Source organism: Lytechinus pictus, chromosome 11, assembly GCF_037042905.1.
Source record: "Lytechinus pictus isolate F3 Inbred chromosome 11, Lp3.0, whole genome shotgun sequence".
NCBI classification, from domain to species: Eukaryota; Metazoa; Echinodermata; class Echinoidea; order Temnopleuroida; family Toxopneustidae; genus Lytechinus; species Lytechinus pictus.
This window is the reverse complement of record NC_087255.1, coordinates 2,907,241-2,916,290: the sequence shown is the minus strand read 5'-3', so window position 1 is coordinate 2,916,290 and position 9,050 is coordinate 2,907,241. Positions and strand designations below refer to the sequence as shown.

The 9,050-nt window shown below is 38.2% G+C and overlaps 1 protein-coding gene across 1 annotated transcript; it reads right to left on the bottom strand.

The window, feature by feature from the left end:
- Positions 1-2,233: 2,233 nt before the first annotated feature.
- LOC129270686 (uncharacterized) lies at positions 2,234-5,386 on the bottom strand. The gene is made up of 3 exons (XM_064106549.1): positions 5,381-5,386; positions 4,859-5,056; positions 2,234-4,241 (listed from the first exon to the last, which is right to left on the bottom strand). Exons 1-3 carry the CDS (start codon positions 5,384-5,386, stop codon positions 2,301-2,303), a joined length of 2,145 nt encoding a protein of 714 aa, XP_063962619.1. The 3' UTR covers positions 2,234-2,300.
- Between the last annotated feature and the right edge of the window lie 3,664 nt (positions 5,387-9,050).

Here is a 9,050-nt window from a genome sequence, read left to right as displayed (position 1 = left end):
AGCTTCAGCCCCCTCTTCCCAGTGCCAGGGCCTCCTCTATATAATGTAGATGCTGCCTTTTATAAGTGCCCTTTTCCAGATGAGGGTTTCATTTGGACGATGTTCTAAATATATATTGTCGAAACAAAATAAACGGTTGGGCAACTTCGACAGGCCACCGTCACGAACACGAACTTATTTTATGAGATATAAAACAATGCCTTCTATGTTTTTTTTTTTTTTTTCAAGAGGAGAATGCAAAGAGGCTTTACTTTGTGTAGTAGAAATGCATCTTTCTTCCGATTGGGCTCTAAAAATATTTAAATTTAACATAGAGTGGAATCAATAAAGGGCTGTGTGGCTGTTCTTCAATGTACCACAGCTCCTCTACATGTCAGTTGTAGAGTATTTTCTCCTCAATCTATTCCAAGATATCAATACAAACAAAAGCAATCTTTTAAGAGTTCTAAAGACAATAAACTATTTTTGAATACATAAAACCAAAAAGGGAGAGGGTATCCTAGGCATGCTCCTGTTGGGTTATAGCCTTTACTGTGCTAGAGCACTATTACAAATGGCAGAACAATAATAATAATAAAAATAACAGTAATAATAATAATAATAATAATAATAATAATATTAATAATAATTATAATAATATCAATAATGATGAATGTAAATATAAAAATATAGATATAAAAGTTGCTGTATTATACCAAAAAACGCAATTTGCCTTGCCGATGTTTTTTTTATTTAAAGTCGAAATACGGAGAGGGGATGGGGTAAATTCGGAGGGCTCCCGCGGGCGTAGGCTTAAATAAACAAAAAAAAACTTTCTTCAGGAAACATGTTGACTGATGTCTCATACATCTGTCTTTTCCAAGTCGATTATACAAGTCAAACTGGTTTTGTAAAGTGGCGGGAATGCAGGGGGATGCAGTTTTGCCACCTCGGGGTCTCCAAAAAGATATATATTCTAATAAAGTTAAAATATGGATTGAGGTAGGATACATTCGTCATGATTCATGTGCCAGAGTTTCATTAGAGCAGTAACCTGCAAAGCAATGTCTCCTGTAAATTTTCCAAGAAAAACAAATTAGAAACAAATAAAACAAAATTAATAGTGTTTTACCGATACCGAAATGCATTTTGTCCGTATGTATCATAGATTATGGTGCGGCAGACACACCAACAAAAGCGATACGAGAAGCCGATGGAAGCTATTGTGTTGAGATTGTGTTATCTCGAATGACATACCATTGATCGCTTTATTGTCCGATTCGTGAGTGTGACTGTGACATAGAGATTGTTTTGGTCTCGTTTTAGCGCAATATCACGTCATACATTTTGACATATTTGCCCTCTTTCTAAGCAAATTAAGACACTAATACTGTCATGAAGCATATCGATGTTTTCGCTAATATATTATCTTTCATGTAGAATGTTGACATTGTGTATTAGTTGCTGTTTTTTATAAAACAGTTCAGGATTCATGAAAAAATACTCTGTTTTAAATCATAATTTGCATAATTTATGTAAATTAGGTAATAATAAACAAGGATATCCCAATTATTTTATGACAATTTTCTTCCCTTTCTTACCCTAAGTCTTTATGTCCAATTTTAGGGCAGTTCTGGTTAAAAATATATTCTGAAATACTTGTTTTTACTATATCGACATAATATGCAAATTTATGCAAATTACTTGCATATTTGCATAGATACAGCGTGTCTCTTTGGATGAAAATTTTTCTTTTGACTCAAGGAACATTTGTGCCAAGTGGGACATTTGTACTAAAAAATGCAGCGTTCAACCTCTTAACAAGTCTACTAATAGGTTTCAATACAGATAGGATCTCTAGAAATGTGACAATGACAATTGGATAACTTATAAATGTTCATAAATAAATACATTACTGTTTCTTATGGAATGGGGATGACATGATGTTGTATGTCTAGCTCATGCAGTTTAGGTTGTCATTTTCTTGATCTGTAACATGTAGAACTGAGAGGTTCAAGCTCAGTGATGATATTTATTGAATAAGAAAATCGCTTTAAAATTGCTGTGAAGTGACATTTTTACCTGATGACTAATAATAAAGTAGGAAACATCGTTGCACTGAATATAATATCATACTGACTGACAATGTAAAAAAAAATGTTTTCCATATAAAATGGTACAAGAGAAAGCGTATGAAAATGAAGCTTTGAATAAATATAACATGTGAGATCTTTGGTTGATTATTCCTATAATGATGGTGGCTGTGATGTAAAAATAGACTACTTAACCTTACCTGAATGTTTAAGAACAAGAGTTGACATTCAATTGCTACTGAAGTCAAAGGTATCAAATTGATTTCCAAACAGGTTGTTTCCACCGTTGCCATTGGTCACTGGAGCACCGAAGGGATCTGAATTGATGACAACATCAGATGTGAACTCATTATTCGTGTTCGTGATTGTACGAGATGTCCACACATCGTCAATGTTTTGCGAGTGATTTTTTGTGGTTTCAGTGGATGCGGAAGACGAGAAGTCGGTGAATGACTCGAGTACAAATGTTTTCTTGACAGATGGAGAATGTCGAGAGAATGGATCGTCTGCGAATGGATCGTCGTGGACAGGAAGGTTCGGAAGAGTAAGAGGTGAGAGAGATTGTTGTGAACGTGACTTCTTAACCATGAGGGAGTCATTATTGATTGGAGCCGATGTGGAGAATACAGTCATAGACGATGACGTGAAGTGAGACGAGGAAGACGTATTTCTTATAAAAGATGGATGCGAAGATTGCGTGGATGAATGGGATAGGGTTTCGATAGAGCTATAGAGAGAGTCTTGTGAGGTGGAACCTGGCCCGTTGGGCTGAGGCGCTGACATGAAATGAGATGGTATGATGTCAATAGCTTTAGAAGCAGGATTATCATGACATAAAGTTGAAGCTATGGGACTGGGTGAAAGTGAAGCTGTATTAGATTCATTATCAAATGTATCAGTGGATACGTTATTACTGTCAAAGACACTAGATAAGCTGTTCATACTGTTAGAATGAGATGGAGCAGAATTACTGGTAATGCCTGACGAATCCTCACCCAGAGTCTCGTCCAGCGTGCTTAAAGCACTACAGGTGGATACAATGGAGGGGGATGAGACCCGGTCGGAATTGGAGGTGGGGGGAGCGGCAGAGAAAAAGCGAGCATCACAAGATTTTATGCTTGCCGTCTCTGAGTGAGGACTGTGAGGAGGGGAAGATTGGGAGGATGTGATCCTCCTTCTTGGAGGGACAGGAAGGGGATTGGATGTGGACAGTCTAAGCTGTCCTGGGCGTGAGCGAGGAGGGGGAGGAGGAGGAGGACTTTTACTATCAAAGTTGATTTCAGGGAGCGGAATGCTTGTGTGAATGTCATTAATATTCATATAAGTAGGCAAGGGTGGTGGCAAGTTAGTAGGTGATGGCAAGCTTGGGTGTGGGTCATGTTCCTTGTCAGGTTCAGGAATAGGAGCAAGAGGTTTGCCCCGTCTCTTGATGTTTATTATATCAGGAGGGAGAGGTGGAGGTGGCCCTTTAGGGGAGGGCATATCAAATCCCCCCTTCACTTCCGACTGGGGCTTTTCAAAATTACAATCTGATGGGGGAAGAATAGCAGGACACGTACTACTTTGGGGACTCGTTGGTATGGCAGGTGGTGGCCTCTTCGGTCCTCCTGTCAGCTTAATCTCAGGTGCAGGCTGTGCTTCTCCTGGCTTCCCTATCTTGTAGTTGGCAAACATATCTTTGGTGCTTTTGGAGGCATCCGACTTGGCAGATCCCAAGGCTCCAAAATCCGAAAAGGGATCTGATTTTGCAGGCTTGGTGTTGTCAAGGGCTGCCGCTGCTGCCGTTGCTTCTGGTGTCAGCATCGAGTCCCCAAATATTGCATCCCCACCAAAGGGGTCTGCAGCTTGCTGCGGCCCTGGTGGAGCCCCAAATCCTATAGGGGCACCGTAGACTGAGGGAGCACCTCCAAAAGCTGCTGGTGCACCGCCAAATGCTGCTGGCATACCACTCATTCCACCAAAGTTAGCCTGAAATGGTGCTGGGGCTGTCTGCATTCCCCCAAAAGGATTAGGTGCTGTCTGGCCCATTGCCATCCCTGCGAAGACATTGGTTGCCTGTTGAGTTGGTGGTGCTGTGAATGTGTCCTTAAACTCTTTGAAAAGGTCACTTGATGGGGTGCTAGTCACTGCTGGAGGAGCACTGTTTTCTGCCGATGTAGGAGCAGCCTGCTGAAAGGATAAAAAACAAAAATACAAGTGCAGAAGAGATGAAACTATCAGACTCATCAATTACCACTCACTTCCACACCAAATGTGAACAGCTGGTAGGTGAAATATCATTCAAAGAGTATCAGTATCGAAACCACATCATACCTGCCTTATGACGATATCAACAGCCGTAATGTCAATGTCACTAAATCTGATAAACCAACATCATCATCACCATGACCATTGCCATTACTGTAATAACTGCTAATGTCAATATTGTGAACATTACTGATTTTGTTCACTTCAATTTAAGCTTCAGTGACACCCAAACATTCAAGGTTTCTCTGATTTGAGCTTCATTATCACTAGAATATATGGTTTCTTTTAATCTATATTTCTTATCTAACCAGAGGCATTGGTGTGGGAAGGGTATGGGAGTTGTAACATTTATGTATAGATCTCTGCCTTTCAATTTATTAACTATTTCCAGGAAATTAAAAAAATGAACATTATTAGACTGTGTCAGCCTCAACAAAAGCCTATAGTGGTTTTCCATACATTCTTCAGTGTTCTGTCTATGCTGAAATGGGAGGATTAGTGAAGAACAGAGAAAGAATTCTGCTTGGAAAGTACTTTACCTGAACTTTGAAAGGGTCTGATGCTCCAAATGCAGAATTAAGATCTGATGAAGGTGCTGGTGCTTGCTGCGTCTTTGCTGGTGGACCTGCTAGAACAAATGGGTCATTAGATGCAGGAGCAGCGAACTGATCAGTCTGTGTCTGAGGACTAGTAGGAGACTGAGGATGAAGATCAAACTCCTCCATGTTATCAATGCCCTGTACAACATTGGAAAAGATGGAAAAGAGGGCACTTTTTTATCAGTGTAATTATCTTTCTTGGTTTACAACTCAACATAATCCAACTGTGACCAAATGGCACTTGAAATAGGAGTCTCAACAATAAAAAAATGATCTTATTTGAAATTAAAAATTCAATAGGGGTACCCTGTCTTAAAATATAATATCTTAGGGCAAGGTTATTTTTCTATACAACTCATATCTATATTGCATCACAAATCAGAAAAATACTTCTTGGTGCACTGAGGCAAGGCAAAAGGGCATTCAAAATACTAACAAGTGGAATGCCTCTGGCCGTCTCACCTGCATCACGCGATTCAATATAGCAGCAGTGCTGATTTTGAAAACTACTATAACTCGCACAAGATGTTCAGTGATACCTGGTTACTCTTATTTCCACGTTTTATGAACTAGACCAATACACTTATAGAGATATGATGGCAATTCAACAAATACCCCAATTTGGCCAAAGTTCATTGACCCTAAATGACCTTTGACCTTGATCATATGACCTGAAACTTGCACAGGATGTTCAGTAATACTTGATTACTATTATGTCCAAGTTTCATGAATCAGATCCATAAACTTTCAAAGTTATGATGGTAATTCAACAGATACCCCCAATTCGGCCAAAGTTCATTGACCCTAAATGACCTTTGACCTTGGTCATGTGATGTGAAACTCATGCAGGATGTTCAGTGATACTTGATTAACCTTATGTATAAGTTTCATGAACTAGGTCCATATATTTTCTAAGTTATGATGACATTTCAAAAACTTAACCTTAGGTTAAGATTTTGATGTTGATTCCCCCAACATGGTCTAAGTTCATTGACCCTAAATGACCTTGGTCATGTGACATGAAACTCAGGCAGGATGTTTAGTAATACTTGATTAACCTTATGGCCAAGTTTCATGAACTAGGTCCATATACTTTCTAAGTTATGCTGTCATTTCAAAAACTTAACCTCAGGTTAAGATTTGGTGTTGACGCCGCCGCCGCCGCCGCCGTCGCCGTCGGAAAAGCGGCGCCTATAGTCTCACTCTGCTATGCAGGTGAGACAAAAAGATATCATTGTGATGCAATTCATTTGTGGATGAACAATATGGTGCGCCATCTATCGGTTGCGCGAACAGGCCAAATTCTATTTTCAGGGTCGACATCGCACGCATGCAATGAACAGTGCTAGTGTACTGTTATGTGCCAAAAATGAAAACTATATGGCAGGAATTCACCCAAAACGGTCTACATTTCGCAAAGAAATATGCGGGCTAATTTCTCTCCCACCTCCTGTCCAGACCATAGTTAGCAGCATATCTAGTCGAACCGCCATCGGCCAGCGCTGAATAATCGCACGCATGCATGCACTATAGTACTAGCACACGCAACAGATGTCATACTTTTTCCCATGAGGCATTGCGAATCTCGCTGCAACCGATAGATGGTGCACCGTATTGTGAATCCACCGAATTCTGATTCTATCTAATAATTTTCAAAATCCTTTTAGATCTCAACCACCAACCCTACAGCACGTTACTCTAGGCGTCTTACACAATCATTTCAGTATTTACTTATTCAGCCTATTGACCATCATTTAGAACAATTCTTTTTTCAGATTTCCCAAACTGATACTTTAAACCTTTGCATACTGAATGTGTCTAGACTAACCCTTAAGACCAACATTCAGACAAGAAAGGTCTTGTATTCATGTACGATGTATGCATATAAGGCATTTGGACAGGATATTTATTTCTGTTTGAATGCTCTTATGTTTCATACATTGTGCAAGGCATTGCATCTGAATGGTTTAATTTGTGTATGTATACAACCAGTTGGTGCATCTGAAAGTGTAGTTAGACTTATTCTCAAGAGAGTCTTGTACTGGTATGTAATGAGTTAATAGAGGAAGTTTCCAGTAGTCACAGACAGTCCTGCAGATGACATCCAACTGTTTTCAGTAAAGTTACACACCCAGTTTGTCTTGAAAATAGTAACTTCAATTTGAAAAAAAATTGAGAAATACAAGATTTAAAATGCAATATGGACAACACCTTAATAGTTTAGGAAAATTTCAAAAGACAGAACTTAAAATGTGAAGGTTTTCAGAAACGCCAACATTGTCTCAGTATGAAATTTATTCAGACCATAAAGTAGCCTTCTTTCAGAAGACTGAATGATTTTTAGAGTTGAAATAGGAAGGCCTTTAACTAAAACAGATAAACAATTTGTTTAATAATATTCTACTAAACAGAATTGTTTTAAGATGTGATGGTGTCATTGTTTTAGAGGCAATTAGAAATTGACTTTCAGACTTTGTATTACTGATCATTCAGGTATATCAAAATCTCAAAATGGCCCTGACTATTCCTTCCTCCTGGTTACCAACCCTCAAATAAGTACTCTTTTACCCTTTTTACACACGCTAAAATGTCCTTACCCCGTACTATAGGTGGGGCTAAATGGCAATTTAGCCCCACCTATAGTACGGGGTTAAGCTTAGCCCACTTTCTTTTTACACAGCATTTTTGCAAAGTGGGCTAACCCCACCTTTAGTACGGGATTATTTGGCCCTGCAAAAAAGCAGGGTTATCCCAGCAATTGCGGTGCTAAGAGCGATAGTACGGGGTTAAGATCGCTAGTGTAAAACAAAAGTGGGCTAAGCTTAACCCTGTACTATATAGTACGGGGTTAAGGACATTTTAGCGTGTGTAAAAAGGTACGAGTGAAGTACTTGTACTACGAATGATCGGCAAAAACCACTAGTCCGGGGTTAGCGAGTTTCGTGTGTGAAAAGCAAGCATTCCTTATCCGGGGTTAGCGATAACAATTTGGCATGTGTGAAAAGGAAATAAAAATAGTACGGGGTTAAGGATAGTACGGGGTTAGCGATAGTCCGGGGTTAAGAAAATCCTGTGTAAAAAGGGTACTAAAAAGTTAATATTCTAATTTTACAATCATCTTTATCACCTGTAAGCAGTTCTAGTAAACAACCAATTTGACTTGATGTAACATTTTTTGTGCATGAATCAATCTAAAATGACAATATATTTCATGATCATAATAATGATACAATGCTTTTAAATTCAAATGAAAGCAAATGTTCAATTTGTTATCCTTTTTTCAAAAACACATACCAGCCCAGCACAGATTTTAATCTAAATGCAGACAATCTAGAAAACCTATTTTAAAATAATGTGATTCATCTGTGACCTTTTCTTTCAGTTAAAAATCATGAAGACCGATATAAATAGGACACCACACTTGCGTCAAACCACAGAAACTTCAAATTGAGATGTTCATCAAGAAAAATGTAGACAATGTATTTCTCACATGAAATGCATCCTATGTCAAACCATTACTGAAATGGTAAACATGATTTAATCTACAAATACAGGGTGCGTTTCAGACAATGATTTTAATTAACACACAGTTCTACCTCAGATGAAATCTATATTTAGTTAAAGGGGAAGTTCACCCTGAAGAAAACTTTTATGTAAAAATAGCAGAAAATATAGTAAAAAATATTGGTGAAGGTTTGAGGAAAATCCGTTAAAGAGTAAGAAAGTTATTAGAGTTCAAAGTTTTGGATTTGTGACGTCATAAACGAGCAGCTGCCCCATGTGTTATGTAATATAAAATGCATGAATTTCAAATTTTGTATGGTTCCTGATGACTTAATTTTGTTTTCTATTCATGATCGGGTGTGAAATGATTTGTCTATTGATATACAAAAGGTACAATGAAAAACCATTTTCAATTTTCTGAGAAAATGACATTTCATAGATTTTTTACCATTCGCTATGTAGGAATGCTGCTCGCATATGACGTCACAAATCAAATAATTGAAATTCTAATAACTTTTTAATTATTTGATGATTTTTTCTCAAACCTTCTGCAATATTTTTTATTATTTTTTCTGCTATTTTTACAATAAACTTTTTGTCAGGGCGAACTTCCCCTTTAATGTGTACT

Excerpts from the sequence above, each read along its gene's own strand:
- LOC129270686 (XM_064106549.1), bottom strand. Across the intron at positions 4,242-4,858 it reads CAGACCCTTTCAAAGTTCAG|CAGGCTGCTCCTACATCGGC; the intron begins GTAAAGTACTTT and ends TTATCCTTTCAG.